Raw genomic sequence first — 21934 nt, forward strand, 5'->3', positions numbered from 1 at the left:
TTCTGGCAAACTCCAAGCGGGCTGTCATGTGCCTTTTACTGAGGAATGGTGTCTGTCTGGCCACTCTACCATAAAGGCCTGATTGGTGGAGTGCTGCAGAGATGGTTTTCCTTCTGGAAGGTTCTTCCATCTCCACAGAGGAACTCTTGAGCTCTCGACCCATCGGGTTCTTGGTCACCTCCCTGACCAAGGCCCTTCTCCCCCTATTGCTCAGTTTGGCCGGGCCGCCCAGCTCTAGGAGGAGTCTTGGTGGTTCCAAACTTCTTCTATTTAAGAATGATGAATTCCACTGTGTTGTTGGGACCTTCAATGCCGCAGAAATGTTTTGGTACCCTTCCCCAGATCTGTGCCTCAACACAATCCTGTCTCGGTGCTCTACGGACAATTCCTTCGACCTCATGACTTGGTTTTTGCTCTGATATGCACTGTCAACTGTGGGACCTTATATAGACAGGTGTGTGCCTTTCCAAATCATGTTCAATCATTTTAATTTACCACAGGTGGACTCCAATCGAGTTGTAGAAACATCTCAAGGATGATCAATGGAAACAGGATGCACCTGAGCTTAATTTCAGGTCTCATAGCAAAGGGTCTAATTACTTGTGTAAATAAGGTATTTCTGTAAACCTGTTCTCGCTTAGTCATTATTGTAACGGCAGCCTTCCCTCTCTTCATGAGAAGAGGAGGTGTAGCAGGGATCGGACCAAGATGCAGCGTAGCTCGTGTTCAACATGTTTAATATACAAGACGAATACTGTGAACACTTACAAATACTACAAAATAACAAACGTGGCAAACCGAAACAGCCCTATCTGGTGCAGAGAAAACACAGAGACAGGAAACAACCACCCACCAACCCCAACACAAAACAAGCCACCTATATATGATTCCCAATCAGAGACAACACAAAACACCTGCCTCTGATTGAGAACCATATTAGGCCAAACATAGAAACAGACAAACTAGACACACAACAATGCCCACCCAGCTCACGTCCTGACCAACACTAAAACAAGCAAAACACACAAGAACTATGGTCAGAACGTGACATTACCCCCCTCCTGAGGTGCGGACTCCGAACGCACCCCCTAAAACTCTAGGGGAGGGTCTGGGTGGGCATCTGTCCGCGGTGGCGGCTCCGGCGCTGGACGAGGACACCACTCCACCATTGTCTTTGTCCCCCTCCTTAGCGTCCTTTGAGTGGCGACCCTCGCCGCCGACCTTGGCCTAGGAACCCTGACAAAGGACCCCATCAGACTGAGGAGACAGCTCCGAACCGAGAGGTAGCTCAGGACAGAGAGGTAGCTCAGGACAGAGAGGTAGCTCAGGACAGAGAGGTAGCTCAGGACAGAGAGGTAGCTCAGGACAGAGAGGTAGCTCAGAACAGAGAGGTAGCTCCGGACAGAGAGGTAGCTCCGGACAGAGAGGTAGCTCCGGACCTAATGGCAGCTCCGGACTGAATGGCAACTCCGGACTGAATGGCAGCTCCGGACTGAATGGCAGCTCCGGACTGAATGGCAGCTCAGGACTGGAGGGCAGCTCAGGACTGAATGGCAGCTCATGACTGGAGGGCAGCTCATGACTGGAGGGCAGCTCATGACTGGAGGGCAGCTCATGACTGGAGGGCAGCTCATGACTGGAGGGCAGCTCATGACTGGAAGGCAGCTCATGACTGGAGGGCAGCTCATGACTGGCGGGCGGCTCCTGACTGGCGGGCGGCTCTGGCAGCTCCTGACTGGCGGGCGGCTCTGGCGGCTCCTGACTGGCGGGCGGCTCTGGTGGCTCCTGACTGGCGGGCGGCTCCTGACTGACGGACGGCTCTAGCGGCTCCTGACTGACGGACGGCTCTAATGGCTCGGGACAGACGGGCGAATCTGACGGCGCTGGGCAGACGAATGGCTCAGATGGCGCTGGGCAGACGGATGGCTCAGATGGCGCTGGGCAGGCAGGCAGCTCAGGCGGCGCTGGGCAGACGAGCAGTGCAGGCGGCGTTGGGCAGACGGCCGACTCTGACCTGCTGAGGCGCACAGTAGGCCTGGTGCGTGGTGCCGGAACTGGTGGTACCGGGCTGGAGACACGCACCACAGAGAGAGTGCGTGGAGGAGGAACAGAGTTCTGGAGACGCACAGGAAGCCTGTTGCGTGGTGTTCGCACCGATGGTACTGCCACAGGAGAGCTGGTGCGCTGAGCTGGCACAGGACGTGCAGGGCTAGGAAGGCGCACAGGAGGCCTGGTGCGTGAGGCTGGCACAGTCTTCACCAGACGGCTAGCCCGCACCTCAGGACGAGTATGGAGAGCTGACTCAGGTGACATCAAATCCCCGACATGTTCCGTCGGGCGGATGCCGTGCCTCATGCACCAAACCAGCAAATCCCTCATTTCTCTCTCCCCCAATTTCCCCATTAGATCCTTCACAGTCTCTACTTCGCTCACCTCCAATACCGCCCTCACCGGCTCCGGTTCCATCCTTGGCTCCTTACGGTAAGCAGGGGGAGTTGGCTCAAGTCTCCTACTTGACCCAGCTACACTCCCCTTTATCCCCAAGAAATATTTGGCGGGATCCTCTCGGGCTACCAGCCGCTCTGCCTTGCTAGCGCCTCATAATGCCGCCTCTCTGCTTTTGCTGCCTCCAGCTCTGCTTTAGGGCGGCGACATTCCTCTGGCTCTGCCTAGGGTCCTTTTCCGTCCAGCTCATCCTCCCATGTCCACTCCTGAACTCGCTGCTGCTGCTGCTGTCGCTGCTGCCCGTTGCTACGCTGCTTGGTCCGAGATTGGTGGGTGGTTCTGTAACGGCAGCCTTCCCTCTCTTCATGAGAAGAGGAGGTGTAGCAGGGATCGGACCAAGACGCAGCGTAGCTCGTGTTCAACATGTTTAATATACAAGACGAATACTGTGAATACTTACAAATACTACAAAATAACAAACGTGGCAAACCGAAACAGCCCTATCTGGTGCAGAGAAAACACAGAGACAGGAAACAACCACCCACCAACCCCAACACAAAACAAGCCACCTATATATGATTCCCAATCAGAGACAACACAAAACACTTGCCTCTGATTGAGAACCATATTAGGCCAAACATAGAAACAGACAAACTAGACACACAACATAGAATGCCCACCCAGCTCACGTCCTGACCAACACTAAAACAAGCAAAACACACAAGAACTATGGTCAGAACGTGACAATTATGGGGTATTGTGTCTAGATTGATGAGCATTTAAAAAAATGTAATCCATTTTAGAATAATGCTGTAACATAACAAAATGTGGAAAAAGTCAGTGGTCTGAATACATTTCGAATGCACACCGTATGTATGGAGCATAATGTATTTACTGTTTTAATCACATGTTTTCAAGTTCTGATGACAAAAAATGCATTCTGATTCTTGCATAGATTGTAATGGACAAAAATGATGTGTTTAAAATACTTTTTTGAAGGTTGTACTGATTATGATGAGCTAATCTTTAGCTATAGTGTTTGCCAGCTACAGTATGTGTTAAGCCATGTTAGTTGAGATCATAAAATGCATTCTGATTGTCATGTAAGCTTCTGTCAGACCAAAGATGTTATAAAAAAATGAGGTGAAGGTTCACTCGACTGACTTATGGTGTTTTCAGGACAAATTGGAACTCGGAAAAATATGAGGTCAAATCATGATGTCAATGATCTTCAGGTTGGACAGTCAGAGCTCTAGAAAGAGGCCCCCGAGAGTTCTCGAGTTGGAATTCCGAGTTGGATGACCGTTCAAAACGACAGAGTTCCCAGTTGGCTTGAATGCACTGACGTCGGAAGTCGGAGATTTCTGAGTTCCCACTTCCAAGATCCCAGTTATTTTGAACGTGGCATCAGATTGTAACTATGGTACCTCAGGGTTGCCAGTTTTATTTTTATTTCGCTTATGAACTTCTTTTGTGTTTGCCACCCATTTATTGATAAATCCCCCATCATAAAGATTTTAGCCGCATCTCTTTTCAAAACAACATTACATTAGTCCCTTGTGCTCACCAGAGATTGTAAACAAGTCTAGCTGTTTGGTCACTAACTAACGTTTTGTGTTTTGTCAGCGCATCATGTTATTTAGAATTGTTTTTTGGAAGGAGTTTGGCTGTGTGATGTCCTCCGTGTGATGTTTGATGATTAAGTTTGCATTCCTATTTTACAATAGAAGGTGAAATTGAGGAATAAAGTTGTGAAGATCTTTATTTCTCATCAGTACAAAACATTGTTTAGATGCTTTTCAGACAACAATACTGTTTAGACGCGATCTGATGCTACTGTTCCAATCACATATTTGCGATGGTACGCTGCAGGGACCATTCAGCAATGGTCAGAAATATGTGATCGTACACATCAAATGGTTAAGTTTACAGACGACACGATAGTGGTGGGCCTGATCACTGACGACGGTGAGAGCATACAGGGAGGAGGTCAGAGACAACAACCTCTCCCTCAATGTCAGCAATATTTGCCCATCATTTTATTTTTCGTTACTCTTTGTATATTTATTCTTCGTTTGATTATTTTTCTAATTATCTTTTTTTTTCTCTGCATTGTTTGGAAGGGCTTGTAAGTAAGCATTTCACCTGTTGTTTGCAAAGCATGTGTCACGACTTCCACCGGAGTCGGTCCCTCTCCTTGTTCGAGCGGCGTCCGTTGGTCGACGTCAACGGCCTTCTAGCCATCACCGATCCACTGTTCATTTTCCTTTTGTTTTGTCTTTTGTTTTCTACATTCCTGGTTTCAATTCCCCCATTACATGTTCATTATTTAACCCTCTGGTTTCCCCCATTTTTGTGTGCGTGTTTGTTTTATTGTTCAGGCTGTTACCGACAGCTGGTATTTTGTTGCCGGGTTTTGTTATTACGCCTGTTTATTTCGTGGTACCGGTATTTTTCCCGCACCATAGTATTGTGTTTATACTGGTGTTATCTTGTATTAAATACCTTGTCCACGCATCTCAGCTCTCCTGCGCCTGACTCCTTTCACCAATTACCCACAGCCTTGACAGCATGTGTCAAATAATATTTCATTGATTGAGATGGTCAGCGGAGGTGGTGGTCAGGTCAGCATGTCTAAAGGCAGGCAGGTAGGCAGGCGGCTCCATGTCATCAGGGCGTCTCCGCCATCTGCAGATTCTCTGTGATGAAGTTTGAGCTCTCCACGGAGTACAGCCTATTCCTTACTCCAGAAGTATCCTCCTGAGCAACGAAAAAGCTGGCCCACTGCCAACTATGCATGCATAAGCCTCTTCTTGGTCACCGTTGGTGAAAAAGAACCCCAAATCAGTAGTAATGTATTTCTAATTAAAACAAACACAGGCTAGCTAGCATCAGCCAGCTTGTTGACAGCACGGATTTTCAGCTATTTACGGGCAGGAACCAATTCATGATATCAAGATTTGATCAGCACAAATGTAACTATTGAAAATAAATTTGATTACATATGAACAGAATTTGCATGAGTTCTTGCCTAGGTTGCCACTAGGCTCTATGGCAACTGTAGGACTCTAATCTAGGACAAACATACTGAACATATACAGTACACGTATCTATAGTGCAGTTCAATACAGAATAGATCATTAGTATATACATAGCCAACAATGGTTAATTCATCAATGCATATCATCCCTGGAAAAACACACACACACACACACACACACACACACACACACACACACACACACACACACACACACACACACACACACACACACACACACACACACACACACACACACACACACACACACACAGGTAGTAGGTCAGTGTGTAGTAGTGGTTAGAGCTTGAGGACAGTCAATAAAGTATTGAATGGGGCTTTAGTCAGTCCATCTCTCTGTGGTTTGAGGTCACAGCAGGGGAGCGCGGTATCGATCTACACACTACATGTGACCATTACAATGAACTGGAGTCCAATCTACTTACATCACTTGCAGGCCAGTGTGTGGATGGATACGATGGAGCTTTACTGTCCATGCAAGCTACAGTCCTTACATTAAAACAAGTATTGAGAATCAACAAAATTCGTTAGAGACCTGTGATTTTTAGTTGGAGCTGATGATTAGACCAAGGAGCGCACTGATTCCCTCAGCCCAGCTATCACCATGCAGGACTCTGCAGGCTATCGCCGAAGGTACTTCTCTTTAGTGTGTGTTTGTCTTTAGACTATAGTGATTACACCTATGTCAGAGCTGTGAGTGTTTACTTAGTAATATCAAGACCACAGGAGGTTGGTAGCCCCTTAATTGGGGAGGACGCGGTCGTGGTAACGGCTGGTAGCGGAATAGGTGGAATGGTATCAAACACATTAAATACATGGTTTCCATGTGTTTGATGCCATTCCATTTGCTCCGTTCCAGCCATTGTTATGAGCCGTCCTCCCCTCAGCAGCCTCCTCTGATCCAGACATACGTTAATACACCCAGACAGCCACTCTCCCAGTCACGGGAAAAAATAGACAAGCATAAAAAAACGTACAAAGACAATTTTGTCTGAGCTGGGATATTATGTGCTTCTGTTTGATTAGATTTTTCAGTTATTTTTCTCAAAGGAGTACATGGGAACTTGGGCAAACTTTTCAGACAATTAATCTAATTAATGAATTATGCATGTGTTATTTGGTATGCATATGCGATTAGGTATCTAGGGAGTTTCTGTAAAAACTCTGTGTGCTTGACGTGACAGATGGATAGAGGAATATAATAATGGATGATGAATGGATGGATAGACAGAGGTACTCTACATCACCAAACGATGTGATCACCTGCTTGTCGAACATCTCATTCCAAAATCATGGGCATTAATATGGAGTTGGTTCCCCCTTTGCTGCTATAACAGCCTTCACTCTTCTGGGAAGGCTTTCCACTAGATGTTGGAACATTGCTGCTTGGAACAGCAGCAATGTAGCGTATTGGTCAGCAATGTAGCCTAATGTAGCCTAGTGGTTAGAGCGTTGTGCCAGTAACCAAAAGGTTGCTGGATCGAATCCCTGAGCTGACAAGGTAAAAATCTGTTGTTCTTCCCCTGAACAAGGTAGTTAACCCACTGTTCCCCGGTAGGCCGTCATTGTAAATAAGAAATTGTTCTTAACTGATTTGCCTAATTAAATAAAGGTTACATGAAATAAAAAAATAATTAAATAAAACGCTTCCATTCAGCCACAAGAGCATTAGTGAAGTCTGGCACTGATGTTGGGTGATTAGACCTGGCTCACAAGTCAGCCTTCCAATTCATCCCAAAGGTGTTCGATGGAGTTGAGGTCAGGGCTCTGTGCAAGCCAGTCAAGTTCTTCCACACTGATCTCGAACAAACCATTTCTTTATAGACCTCACTTTGTGCGTGGGGGTATTGTCATGCTGAAACAGGAAAGGGCCTTCCCCAAACTGTTCCCACAAAGTTGGAAGCACACAATAGTCTAGAATGTCATTATCTCAGCTCACTGGTCACCATAGCAGCACCCACTCGTAGCACGCGCTCCAGCAGGTATATCTCACTGGTCACCCCCAAAGCCAATTCCTCCTTTGGTCATCTTTCCTTCCAGTTCTCTGCTGCCAATGACTGGAACGAACTGCAAAAATCTCTGAAGCTGGAAACACTTATCTCCCTCACTATCTTTAAGCACCAGCTGTCAGAGCAACTCACAGATTACTGCACCTGTACATAGCAGATCTATAATTTAGCTCAAACAACTACCTCTTCCCCTACTGTATTTATTTATTTCACTTCCACTGCAAATCTACCATTCCAGTGTTTTACTTGCTATATTGTATTTACTTCACCACCATGGCCTTTTTTTGCCTTTACCTCCCTTATCTCACCTCATTTGCTCACATTGTATATAGACTTATTTTTCTACTATAATATTGACTGTATGTTTTGCTTATTCCATGTGTAACTCTGTATTGTTGTATGTGTCGAATTGCTATGCTTTATCTTGGCCAGGTCGCAGTTGTAAATGAGAACTTGTTCTCAACTAGCATACCTGGTTAAATAAAGGTGAAAAAATAATAATAATAATTGTATGCTGTAGAGTTAACATTTCCCTTCACTGGAACTAAGGGGCCTAGCCCAAATCATGAAAACAGACCCAGGCCATTATTCCTCCTCCACCAAACTTTACAGTTGGCCCTATGCATTTGGCAGGTAGCGTTTTCCTGGCATCTGCCAAATCCAGATTCGTCTTTCGGACTTTCAGATGGTGAAGCGTGATTCATCACTCCAGAGAACAGTTTCCACTGCTCCAGAGTCCAATGGCAGCGAGCTTTACACCACTCCAGCTGACACTTGGCATTGTGATCTAAGGCTTGTGTGTGGCTGCTTAGCCATGGAAACCCATTTCATGAAATCCCCGAGGAACAGTTATTGTGCTGACGTTGCTTCGAGAGGCAGTTTGGATCTCAGTAGTGAGTGTTGCAGCCGAGGACAGACAATCTTTCCTCGCTTCAGCACTCGGCGGTCCCGTTCTGTGAGCTTGTGTGGCCTACCAGTTTGCGGCTGAGACGTTGTTGCTCCTATACGTTTCCACTTACAATAACAGCACTTACAGTTGCCCGGGGGCAGCTCTAGCAGGGCAGACATTTGAAGAACTGACTTGATGGAGTCACGGAGCTCTTCAGTAAGGCCATTCTACTGCCAATGTTTGTCTATGGAGATTGCATGGCTGTGTGCTCGATTCTATACACCTGTCAGCAACGGGTGTGGCTGAAATAGCCTAAACCACTAATTTGAAGGGGTTTCCACATATTTGAATATAAATTGTATGAAAGAAGGTAACTTTGATGATTGGATGGACAGATTGAATCAGACATCCAATTATGCAACACAGCTCTGTTTGGCTGTAGTCTTTGTGACCTCATAAGACACCATTGAATAATTCTAAGTCTGACAGGCAACAGATGACTCAGCCTGAACTTAAATATATATGAGAGTTTTCATTGATATTGGAATGTAATTTGACCCTTTTGATTTTCTTATTGAATAGGTCATTTTGAGAGCACTACAGAATCTAAGTTCAGTTGCACAATGTGAGTTCATCAGTTGCGAGAGCGGCCAGAGGGTTTGTCTGGACACTGCTCTTATTTGGTTGGCTCAGTGAATAATTAAATAACCCATGGGGACACACACACTCCTTCACCTACCTTACCATTACCAGGTTGTAGTGATGCACTGCACTGCACTGTACTGTACTGCACTGCACTGCTAAACAATTAGAATTATGCAGTGACCTCATTACTCAACCCCAGTTGATTGGACTCACGTTGGACAGCATGGTAGAGACAGACCGAACGTCTCTGTATGGTGTGAGGGGTTCATGTTGTGAGGTTTGCACTGGCTTTTATGAATGAAACGAATACTGTAGGTGAAGGATAAGATTCCATGTTTATAGGTCAATCTTTGACTCTGCAAAATGGGGCGTTAAGGTCACATGGCTGTGACCGGGTTACTGATATGACTCTCACGCATCAGTATTGCTGTCACTCCTCTCCCTGCTCTGTGATAAGCTGCCTATCAACCTCCTCTCCCTCTCATCCGTCTCTCCTCTCCTCCATTGGAATTTCTTCTGGGCAGTCCTGAGTTATTGTCTGTCAGGGAGATTGAATCGGTTTCTCTACGCCGTCTTGTAAGATCTGCTGGCAGCATCCTTTTAACACTTCTCCCCCTCATTCTGTTTATATGCCTCACCGCCAATCAAATCAAATCTCATTTTATTTGTCACATACACGTGTTTAGCAGATGTTATCGCTTGTGTTTCTAGCTCCAACAGTGCAGTGATATCTAACAAGTAACATCTAACAATTTCACAACAATACACACAAATCGGAAGTAAAGGAATGGAATTAAGACTATAGAAATATCTGGGCGAGAGGTGTCAACTGACCAGCTCCTTCCATTCTGAATATCATAGAACTGCCTCTGTCTGTCTGTTTCTCTTCCTCCTGGTATGAAGCTAAAGGATGAAGGAGGGGCGACTGGAGAGAACTGTCAGGATGGTGACCTACTCAGAGGATAACGGGGTGAAGGAATAATATGGAGGGGTGAAGGTAACATATGTAATGAAGGAGAAATGTGGTGATGACGGGCATAGACGAATGGACGATGCAAACGATGAAAGAGTAAACCATCTCAAGTTCATTCTTCTATTCCTTTACTCTTTCATCGTTTGCATCGTCCATTCGTCTATGCCCGTCATCACCACATTTCTCCTTCATTACATATGTTACCTTCACCCCTCCATATTATTCCTTCACCCCTTTATCCTCTGAGTAGGTCACCATCCTGACAGTTCTCTCCAGTCACCCCTTATCATCCTTTAGTTTCATACCAGGAGGAAGAGAAACAGACAGCCTGAGGCAGTTCTATGATATTCAGAGGTGAATGAGCTAGTCAGTCCTGGATATAACATAGGAGGGAGAGAGGAGAGGAGAGGAGAAAGTATCTGTGTGTGTCTTATCTGAAGTGTAAATGTGTGACACAGTGGGAGAAAATCGATAGTTCTGTTTCCTCCGTACTATCACATTGTACATCTATATGGGCTTATATAAATCACCAGCTGGGACGTTCGCTCTCTCTGGGAATACAAGTCCTCTCCTCCTAACACTGTCTAACACGGTGCCCCCTCGGCCTCATAGACACAGAGTGCCTGGAGAGACTGAGTGCTAAGGTCAAGGTCTGGCATTTTGTACACTGACCGTTCAACACTTCTCTTCACTCTACTCTGGGGTACAGATGGGCGATTATTTCACCGTTTCTGAGAGCTACAGGGCACATATACAATCTGTGTTCAGGATTGAGGGCCAGTGATTGTGCCTTGAAAAAAGAGAGGGTTTTATTTATATATTTCTAGTTTTGACTTCTTGCCTCCCCTGCTCTGCTCCGCTCTGGGAGATGGTCTAATTTAAGGGGTCCCATAGAGAGAGACTAAGGTAAATACCCTGGTCCTACTCCATGAGCACATTTACTGAGAGACTTCATTTAGACCACAGGTAGATGTAGACCTCGAGAAAATCTGGTATGTGTTTTCTGCTGTCCACTCTATATTTAGCGTTTTAAGCTTCATGTATTAAAGAAAGAGTGAAACTGCTGCAAAATGACGTTTCGGCCACTCTCAGATGATGTGGCCAAAATGTGGGAGTGGATGTTTTTTCCCCCCAGAATTAGAATGCCCTCTTTTGGAGCAATGAGTACTGTTCAAAAGTGGGATTTGGATTGGAACAGCCTTCCACGGTACAAGACATAATAGCCTAATTGTCTTTTTAAAAAGGGGAATACCTTGGAGATTTCAAAAGCTTGAACTGTGATATGGTTAAGGGGAGATGGGGACGCGCTCCAATAGAGTCCAGGTAGTTTGACCTGGTAAAAGTTTATTTATTATTATTTTTGTCTATCCCTTTTCCCCTTGGGTTTTGCTCTTAATTCTGAGTCTCTCTCACCTTTCACCGATGAAACATACAGTGCTTTCAGAAAGTATTCAGACCCCTTAACTTTTCCCACGTTATGTTAGGTTACAGCCTTATTCTAAAATTGATTCATTCGTTTTTTTCCCCCTCATCAATCTACAAGCAGTACCACATAATGACGAAGCAACAAATTATATATTTTTTAAATGCTAATTCATTAAACATAAAAAACTGAAATATCCAATTTATGTAAGTATTCAGACCCTTTACTCAGTGCTTTGTTTAAGCATCTTCGGTAGCAATTACAGCCTCCAGTCTTCTTGAGTATGACGCTACAAGCTTGGCACATCTGTATTTGGGGAGTTTCTCCCATTCTTCTCTGCAGGTCCTCTCAATCTCTGTCAGATTGGATGGGGAGCGTCACTATTTTCAGGTCTCTCCAGAGATGTTTGATCGGGTTCAAGAACGGGCTTTGGCTGGGCCACTCAAGGACATTCAGAGACTTGTCCAGAAACTATTCCTGCTTTGTCTTGGCTGTGTGCTTAGGGTCATTGTCCTGTTGGAAGGTGAACCTTCGCACCAGTCTGAGGTCCTGAGCACTCCGGGGAAGGTTTTCATTAAGGGTTTCTCTGTACTTTTCTCTGTTCATCGTTCCCTCAATCCTAACTAGTCTTAAGTCCCTGCCACTGAAAAACATCCCCACAGCATGATGCTGCCACCACCATGCTTCACCTTAGGGATGGTGCCAGGTTTCCTCCAGATGTGGCGCTTGGCATTCAGGCCAAAGAGCTCAATCTTGGTTTCATCACACGAGAGAATCTTGTTTATCCGGCCTTTATGGTAGAGTGTCTGAGCGTTTAGGTGCCTTTTGGCAAACGCAAGGCTGGCTGTCATGTGCCTTTTACTGAGGAGTGGCTTGCGCCTGGCCACTCTACCATAAAGGCCGGATTGGTGGAGTGCTGGAGAGATGGTTGTCCTTATGGAAGGTTCTTCCATCTCCACAGAGGAACTCTAGAACTCTGTCAGAGTGACTATCGTGTTCTTGGTCACCTCCCTGACCAAGGCCCTTCTCCCCTGATTGCTCTGTTTGGCCGGGCGGCCAGCTCTAGGAAGAGTCTTGGTGGTTCCAAACTTCTTCCATTTTAGAATGATGGAGGCCACTGTTCTTGGGGACCTTCAATGATGCAGACATGTTTTGGTACCCTTCCCCAGATCTGTGCCTCGACACAATCCTGTCTCAGAGCTCCTTCAACCTCATGGCTTGGCTTTTTCTCTGACATGCACTGTCAATTGTGGGACCTTACATAGACAGGTGTGTGCTTTTCCAAATCATGTCCAATCAATTGAATTGACCACATGTTGTTGAAACATCTCAAGGATGATCAATGGAAACAGGATGCACCTGAGCTCAATTTTGAGTCTCATAGCAAAGGGTCTGAATACTTACGTAAATAAGGTTCTTCTGTTTTTATTTGTAATAAATTTGCAACATTTTCAAAAAAATTGTTTTCGCTTTGTCATTATGTGGTACTGTGTGTAGATTTTTTCAAATCCATTTTGGAATAAGGCTGTAACGTAACAACCTGAAAAAGTCAAAGGGTCTGAATACTTTCAGAAGGCCCTGTATGCAGTTTAGTGCTCTGCAGTGAACATCAGAGGTAATTCAAACCTCCTCTAGATAGAAGACTGTAATTCAAGTGAAACATCTTTAACTTTCCTCTGTATTTCCACCCTCTCTTCCTTTCTCTTTTATTGTGCTCTCTCCTTCCTCTCCCTCCATGCATGTGGTCAATCTCCTCTCCTCTCATCTCCTTCCCTCACCCCTCTCCTCCTCTAATCCCCTCCTCTCATCTCCTTCCCTCACCCCTCTCCTCCTCTAATCCCCTCCTCTCATCTCCTTCCCTCACTCCTCTCCTCCTCTAATCCCCTCCTCTCATCTCCTTCCCTCACCCCTCTCCTCCTCTAATCCCCTCCTCTCATCTCCTTCCCTCACCCCTCTCCTCCTCTAATCCCCTCCTCTCATCTCCTTCCCTCACTCCTCTCCTCCTCTAATCCCCTCCTCTCATCTCCTTCCCTCACCCCTCTCCTCCTCTAATCCCCTCCTCTCATCTCATCTCCTTCCCTCACCCCTCTCCTCCTCTAATCCCCTCCTCTCATCTCCTTCCCTCACTCCTCTCCTCCTCTAATCCCCTCCTCTCATCTCCTTCCCTCACGCCTCTCCTCCTCTAATCCCATCCTCTCATCTCCTTCCCTCACTCCTCTCCTCTAATCCCCTCACTCCTCTCATCTCCTTCCCTCACTCCTCTCCTCCTCTCATCTCCTTCCCTCACACGTCTCCTCCTCTAATCCCTTCCTCTCATCTCCCTCCCTCCCTCCCTCACTCCTCTCCTCCTCTAATCTCCTTCCCTCACTCCTCTCCTCCTCTAATCCCCTCCTCTCATCTCCTTCCCTCACTCCTCTCCTCCTCTAATCCCCTCCTCTCATCTCCTTCCCTCCCTCACTCCTCTAATCCCCTCTTCTCATCTCCTTCCCTCACTCCTCCTCTAATCTCCTTCCCTCACTCCTCTCCTCCCTCTCCCCTCTAGGTGATAATATATTTTATTGAGACGACGGTAGCACCTATTACAACATCACTTACTGAGGAGGTCGAGAGGGGGGGAGATGGCCTGGATCCAGTCTGATCAAATATGTATAAATGTAGACAGACAGATGGCCAAGGAGATATATACTCTATCCTGCTGAATCATAGGAAAGGTACAGAGAGAGTGCTATGACACACAAGTATACAACTGAGACTGCATCATAAAAGAGACCAGGAAACGCACACTGGAGCCAACTTTTTAAAACTAAATGAAACACCTGTTTTCCCATAAAGAGCACTAATCAGAGACCAGGAAACACACATTGGAGCCAACTTTTTAAAACTAAATGAAACACCTGATTTCCCATAAAGAGCACTAATTCTGAGCTTTTGTCAAATGTACTGCATTAGAAAGTATATGGTGTCATCTGAGAAACATTCTGTGTTCGATTTGACTGCACATATCTCCTTGGGCTTTGCCCTTTGACTCTGAGTCTCTCTCACCTTTCACCAATGACACACATGTCTGATGTGTGGTTTAGTGCTCTGCAGTGGACATCAGGGGTCATTCAAACCTTCTTCTCTGGATAGAAGACACTCCAGCTGAGAGTGACCTTCCAATGAATCCAGAAGCTCTGATGTCAGTTATAGTGTTGTGTCAATGAAGGCGGGGACAGTAGTTAATCATGTGTGGCTGGTCTTAAAGCAGTGCAGTCAAAAATGTGATTTCTCTGTTTTTTATCAACATTTCCACACTATGAGGTTGGAATAATATTGTGAAAATTATTGTGAAAATGCTGATAGTGCCCTTTCAGTGTCAGACCTGTTCAAAAGACTGCCTGAAATCTCCGCCTGTTTTGGTGGGATACATGAGTGAATAGACCAATAAGAAAGAGAGTTCCGAACCTCTCTGCCAATAACAGCACATGTTCTGTTCCCCCTCCCTACTCAGACCACTCCCAGACAGTCCGAGCAACATTCTTGCTTGAGAAATTGCCCTTTGCTAAGAAGCTATTATGGTACTTAATTGTTGCCCCTAAATGATTTGATATTGAAATAAACATGGCTGCATTGGATCCTTAATGAAGAGGAGTATATCCTGTATATTACAGTGGATTCCATTCCCTAGCCAGGAGGTTCACTTTATTAAACAGAGGCCAGTTTAGTTCACTGTGAAAGGGGAGGGGCTGATGAGAGCACTTTATCTGGAACACTTTCAAAGTGACTGGAATAGTTTGGGTATATGGTTGGTGCTGGTAAGCTTTATCCGAAGCTGATTTTAAACCACTAAAACCTGTAGACACGTTTTATGTCTCCCAACATTCCTCAGTTATTCACCAAATCGTTATTCCTCCCTCCCACTCTCTCCATCGCTCTCTTCCACCTTCTCTGGCCATCTTTCTCTCTCTTCGCCCATAACCAGTAGATGTACAGTTCACTGAGAGGACTCTCCACTCTCCTTCCTCTTCTTCTCTCCCTTCCCTCTCCCTGCTAAGTTGTCTGGGAAGGCCCGCTGAATGCTTCTCCTCCCGTTCTCGCCCTTCTGTCTCCTCTTCTCACCCCCCCTCTCGCACCCTCTCTATCTGCTGTTCTCTTCTGCTGTTCTCTCTGTGTTATTCAACCCCACAGGCGAACAACATAGGACAGCAGAGAGAGAGAGGGACCACAGAATCAACAGAGATGGGAAAGCAGAGGATGTGGGAGAGAGAGGGGAGAGAGGAGAGAGGAGAAAGCAGAAGCAGACAGGAAAGACATCACTGCTCTCTGAAATACATTTCTCTCTTCAGTCTCTTTTCTTTCCTTTTTTTCGTTTCTCCATAATGTTTCTCTGAACTCTATCACCTCTGCTCTACGGAACAGTCTCTGGCTTGTCAGCTGTGAGCAGGTGTACACCAGAATTGGCCTTTTGGCTCAAAACACTGTCTCTGTCACTATGATACACAGAACTAAATAGAGAGTGGGGAGAGAGAGAGGGGCAGGAGAGAGAGGGCAGGGTTACAGTAAGTTATAGAAGTGTAGTAGTAGTCACATTGAGATTGAAGAGTTTTGTTCAATTAATCCTGGATTTGAGTTGAATATTTTTAAACCATATTTTATTTTCCGTAAGTGATCTCTTATTATATATACAGTATGTTTTATGACTACTATGACATGGCCACATATAACTGAGAGTGTTTTTAATGGAATGGTTCTGGGGATTTTATTCAACAAGCTCTCGGTCTCACGTCAGAATTCGACGTCCATCCATGTTTCTCACACGTTTAATCAACTAAACTGTCTGTCTGTTTGTCTGCAGCTGCGTCCAGCTTCAGTTTCTGCCGTGCATCCCTGGAGCAAACAGTGTCTGCAGAGGAGCTGAGCTACCAACCGCCTCGCCGGCCAGGGTCCAGTCTCGCCTGGCATGATGGGAGGGGACAGATGAACACGTACACACGCACCGTCAAACTACTGCAGCAACCTGGCACAGAGGGCATACAGGTATAGTGGGCATAGAGTGGCTTTGGAAAGTTTTCAAAGCCCATGACTTTTTCAAAATGTTGTTATGTTACAGCCTTATTCTAAAAGTCCTCAGCAATCTACAAACAATACCCCATAATGACAAATACAGAAATACCTTATTAACATAAGAATTCAGACCCTTTGCTACGAGACTCAAAATTGAGCTCAGGTGCATCCTGTTTCCATTGATCATCCTTGAGATGTTTCTACAACTTAATTGGAGTCCACCTGTGGTAAATTCAATTGATTGGACATGATTTGGAAAGGCACACACCTGTCTATATAAGGTCTTATAGTTGACGGTGCATGTCAGAACAAAACCCAAGAAATTAGGTCGAAGGAATTGTTTGTAGAGCACCGAGACAGGACTGTGTTGAGCCACAGATCTGGGGAAGGGCACCAAAACATTTATGCAGCATTGAAGGTCGCCAAGAACACAGTTGCCTCCATCATTCTAAAATGGAAGAAGTTTGGAACCACCAAGACTCTTCCTAGAGCTGGCCGCCCGGCCAAACTGATTCATCGGGGGAGAAGGGCCTTGGTCAGAGAGGTGACCAAGAACCCAATGGTCACTCTGACAGAGCTCCAGAGTTCGTCTGTGGATATGGGAGAACCTTCCATAAGGACAACCATCTCTGCAGCACTCCACCAATCAGGCTTTTATGGTAGAGTGGCCAGACGGAAGCCACTCCTCAGTAAAAGGCACATGACAACCCACTTGGAGTTTGCTAAAAGGCACCTAAAGTCTCTCCGACCATGAGAAACAAGATTCTCTGGTCTGATGAAACCAAGATTGAACTCTGGCCTGAATGCCAAGCATCGCATCTGTAGGAAACCTGTCACAATCCCTAAGGTGAAGCATGGTGGTGGTGGAAACATCATGCTGTGGAGATGTTTTTCAGCGTCAGGGACTGGTCAGGATCGAGGAAAAGATGAATGGAGCAAAGTACAGAGAGATCCTTGTTAAAATCCTGCTCCAGGGGGCTCAGGACCTCAGACTAGGGCAAAGGTTCACCTTCGAACAGGACAATGACCCGAAGCACACAGTTAAGACAGCGCAGGAGTGGCTTCTGGACAAGTTTCTGAATGTCCTTGAGTGGCCCAGCCAGAGCCCGGACCTGAACTCGATTGAAAATCTCTGGAGAGACCTGAAAACAGCTGTGCAGCAACGCTCCCCATCCAACCTCACAGAGCTTCAGAGGATCTGCAGAGAAGAATGGGAGAAACTCCCCAAATACAGGTGTGCCAAGCTTGTAGCGTCATACCCAAGATGACTAAATGCTGTAATCGCTGCCAAAGGTGCTTCAATAAAGTACTGAGTAAAAGGTCTGAATACTTATGTAAATGTGAAATAAAAAAAATGTTAAATAACCTTTTGTTTCGTCATTATGGGATATTGTGTGTAGATTGTTGAGGGGGAAAAACGAATCCATTTTAGATTAGGTCATTAGGTAAAAATCAAGGGGTCTAAATACTTTCCAAAGGCACTGTATGTATAAGACAAGATTAAATCAATAATAGTGTGATAGGTGACAATATTAGCCTATCACTTGTGATGTATATATTATCTCTTGTGAATGGCAAACAGCGCATGCTTTTTGTGTGACTTTTTCAAATCACCTCACGTAGCCCATAGGCCTATATGTTTTGATATGGTTAGTATCACAACTAAAGTGGCCAAATAACTAATGAACCACATGAATCCGCTTTAAAAGGGGTGTAAAAGCCTAACTTGTACACACACGCAGCGCGTGAGTTTCAAGTTTGGGGAAGATCATTTTTCAACATAAAAACGCACCTTTATAATGAAATCATTACCTGCATAATCATTGTGGTCACTTTTGAGAAGGGTGTTTTTCTGCTAATGGAACATTACGTGCCTACTACAGTGTTCGCATTGCTGCGCTTATAATGGGAAGAAATAGCCTAATAGTTTATCAAAATGTTAAGCAAAACGTTCTCATCTGTTGTGTCAGGCTCATTGCTTAAAAACAGGTTTTTCGTTGGTAGTTGTTGTATTAATTTGGGATCTATCGCATCCCACAACTGTCCCAGACTATGTTTAGGAATATTTATTTCTCTCATAGAATAGGTCAACTTTTGTACTACGGGGATAGTAGATTGACATAGGCTAGTGCTTTTGCTGTTCGTTAGGCCTACTCATCTTGTTGGCTGACAAAGTAAATGTGGACAGCTCTTCCAATATCTTTAGTATGCACCTCTGAATTGGATAAGGAAGCACGCAGTTGCGTCCCCGACAGACATGTAAGAAAGACTCAATCACATGACTGAGAGTGATGTGAGTGAGCGGTGCTTTGGCACGCTGCCGGAGGGAAGGGCATTATAATGATTATATTCAGCCCAAGGGCACAACGACCACTGGCCGCAAAAGACATGGATTTTTTAAGGGGGCGTTACGGGTACACAAAGGGGATGCAGCTGGGAAATTCAAGGTATTATCAATTGTGAATGAGAGACTGATGAAGTGTGTACAGCCTGCGCAAAAAAACAAAGCAGAGCTCATGCCTTTCATGCAACTTTTTTCAAATCATCATTCGAGTTGCATCATACAGCCTTAGAATGTATTAAGAATCAAAACATATAGCCCAACATTTGAATCACAACTAAATTTACATAAATAACTCTAAATTAAGAATTCTAGGAGTAGCTGTTTCTTTGATAACCTTCCAAAACAGAATAGCCGCATGTGCACACTCCCTCAAATCATTTGGAGAAAATATCCTTTCTATTTTATTCAGCTTTGTTCAACTGTATTCTTCATACTATAAAATAATATAAAATAATGCATTGGAATTCTAAGCAAATCTTGTGTGCTAAATGAACTAGTGTGGCCCACAGCCGTATGGCATAGCCAGATCAGGCCGAAACATAAGGACAACTCAGAGTATGCTACTCTGTTCTTCTGAAATAAATGACATTTTCTTCATATCATGTTTCTTTAGACCTGTCGAAAATAAATAATGGATTTATTGTGATGGTGTAGGCTATATCACATGGATTTATTCGGCTTTTTAAAATATACATGTTCTAAAGATCTGCATCTGTGGCTTGTAGGCTATGCTTGGAAGACAGGAGATGCTCAATGTGTTTCTGTTAATTAACGGTCAATTACCGTGAGACCGGCATTTATTTGCTTGACAATCACCGACTGACAAGATGTCATGACCGTCACAGCCCTATTCAGTACTTTAGATAACGTCTCCATTTGTTCTCTCTGGGGCTCAAATGCCTTCAGAAAAATCAATACATTGAATTGGATATGCGAGGACATGCATATTGGCTATTGAAGAAAAGAGAGTGTCTGCTAAATGACCCTGCATATCAGGGGTTGATGTGCGCATGCAAAAACAGACTTCAGAAAGACAGTCTCTGTTCCACATATTGCTTTGATGCAATATGGAACACATCTGTGCACTTCTAGAATGGCAGAAAACAAAGGCAAATATATATAGTATATTTATTTTAAGACCTTTACAATGCCTGACCTAAAAGCCAGCATGACATAACCGTACACTTTCTGGTTGCCCAGTAAGCCAACGGGATCATGGGAGGAAGGAGAGAGTACAAAATGGTGCCAACACGCACCACAGTGTTTAATAATTTACAGCTACACTATTCCGTAAAATAGGTCTGAAGGCTTAATCAAAGATGGATTATCAAGCTGTTTCCATGTGGATACATGGAGAATTGATCATTGAAAACCTTGCCTATAGTATGAAGAACACACTGTAGGATTCCCATATGGCTTTGAGCGACAAGACACACTAAACATGATTCAACAGTGCAGAGCGAGCAGTCCTGGTCTCGTTGTGTGTGTGTGTGGAGAGCTGATTAGATTAGAGCTCTTAGGTTTGTTTAACAGAGATCAGCACTAATAAGGAAACAACCTTAGTGAAAAAACAGCCTAGTCCCACCACACACACGTGTGTGTGGTTCTATAATCAAAAGAACCAGTACAAAATATACTTTATTCTGATTGGTCAAAAGGGTGTCCGTTTTGGATCATCTGCATGCTGCAAGAGTTAATACATATCTCGGTTGTAGTTATCAAGTATATTTGATGAAGTTCCAACAAACAGAAAGACCATCACCAACCAAGATCAATACACCATGTCCACTTCTACATTATGGCTGCTGACAACATATCACTGGGGTTCATTTGAGGGATCTAACTGTCCAATGGCAGGGAAAGAGAGAGAGAGAGAGAGAGCAGAACACAGCAGAATAGTCCACCCCAGACCCTGACCATATCCTCAACATCACAGCAGAACAGACAAATGAAGAACCCCAAGCCCAGAGTATCCCACACCCTAAGGAGCACGCCCCCTGTCAGCCACCCTGATAGGGCTCTGTTCACAAACACAAACATACCCCACAGAGCCCCAGGAGAGCAACACAATTAGACCCAACCAAATCATGAGAAAACAAAAAGATAATTACTTGACACATTGGAAAGAATTAACAAATATACAGAGCAAACTAGAATGCTATTTGGCCCTAAACAGAGAGTACACAGTGGCAGAATACCTGACCACTGTGACTGATCCAAACTTAAGGAAGGTTTTGACTATGTACAGACTCAGGGAGCATAGCCTTGCTATTGAGAAAGGACACCGTAGCCTGCCCTGGCTCTCAAGAGAAGACAGGCTATGTGCACACTGCCCACAAAATGAGGTGGAAACTGAGCTGCACTTCCTAACCTCCTGCCCAATGTATGACCATATTAGAGACACATATTTCCCTCAGATTACACAGACCCACAAAGAATTTGAAAACAATCCGAATTTTGATAAACTCCCATATCTACTGGGTGAAATACCACAGTGTGCCATCACAGCAGCAAGATTTGTGACCTGTTGCCACAAGAAAAGGGCAACCAGTGAAGAACAAACACCATACAACCCATATTTATTTGTATTTATTTCCCCTTTTGTACTTGAACTATTTGCACATCGTTACAACACTGTATATAGGCATAATATGACATTTGAAATGTCTTTACTCTTTTGGAACTTCTGTGTAATATTTACTGCTCATTTTTATTGTTTATTTCACTTTAGTTAATTATCTACCTCACTTGCTTTGGCAATGTTAACATATGTTTCCCATGCCAATAAAGCCCTTAAATTGAATTGATATTGAGGGAGGGAGGGAGGGAGGGAGGGAGAGAGAGATGGCTGGGTGGGGATGTATTGGCCTCTGATTAGTATAGTTTCCTCATTACTGACAGTCTCTGATCCCCTGGGCAGCAGAAACAACACAAATAACACTTTTCCTTCAGAAAGGAACGGGGATGCATAGAGAAGAATAAGAGTGTGTCCAGTTGTGTATATTGAGATGATGGTTGGTTTTTATTCTTTGATTCAGTTTGTAGACAGTTGAGAGAGAAGGAAGAAGAAATAATCCCATCCAGCCCAAATGAAGTCTGCTC

At 44.7% G+C, this 21934-nt stretch overlaps 1 protein-coding gene across 1 annotated transcript in view; it reads left to right on the forward strand.

Annotated features, from left to right (window-relative positions):
• The window catches only part of LOC139560081 (sterile alpha motif domain-containing protein 10-like), a 104192-nt gene that overhangs the window by 48988 nt on the left and 33270 nt on the right, over positions 1-21934 (forward strand). Inside the window, exon 2 of the mRNA XM_071376580.1 lies at positions 16280-16461. Coding sequence (XP_071232681.1) covers positions 16280-16461 — 182 coding nt within the window. The remainder of the gene's footprint in view (positions 1-16279; positions 16462-21934) is intronic.

This window comes from Salvelinus alpinus, chromosome 30 (genome assembly GCF_045679555.1).
Source record: "Salvelinus alpinus chromosome 30, SLU_Salpinus.1, whole genome shotgun sequence".
Classification (NCBI taxonomy): domain Eukaryota; kingdom Metazoa; phylum Chordata; class Actinopteri; order Salmoniformes; family Salmonidae; genus Salvelinus; species Salvelinus alpinus.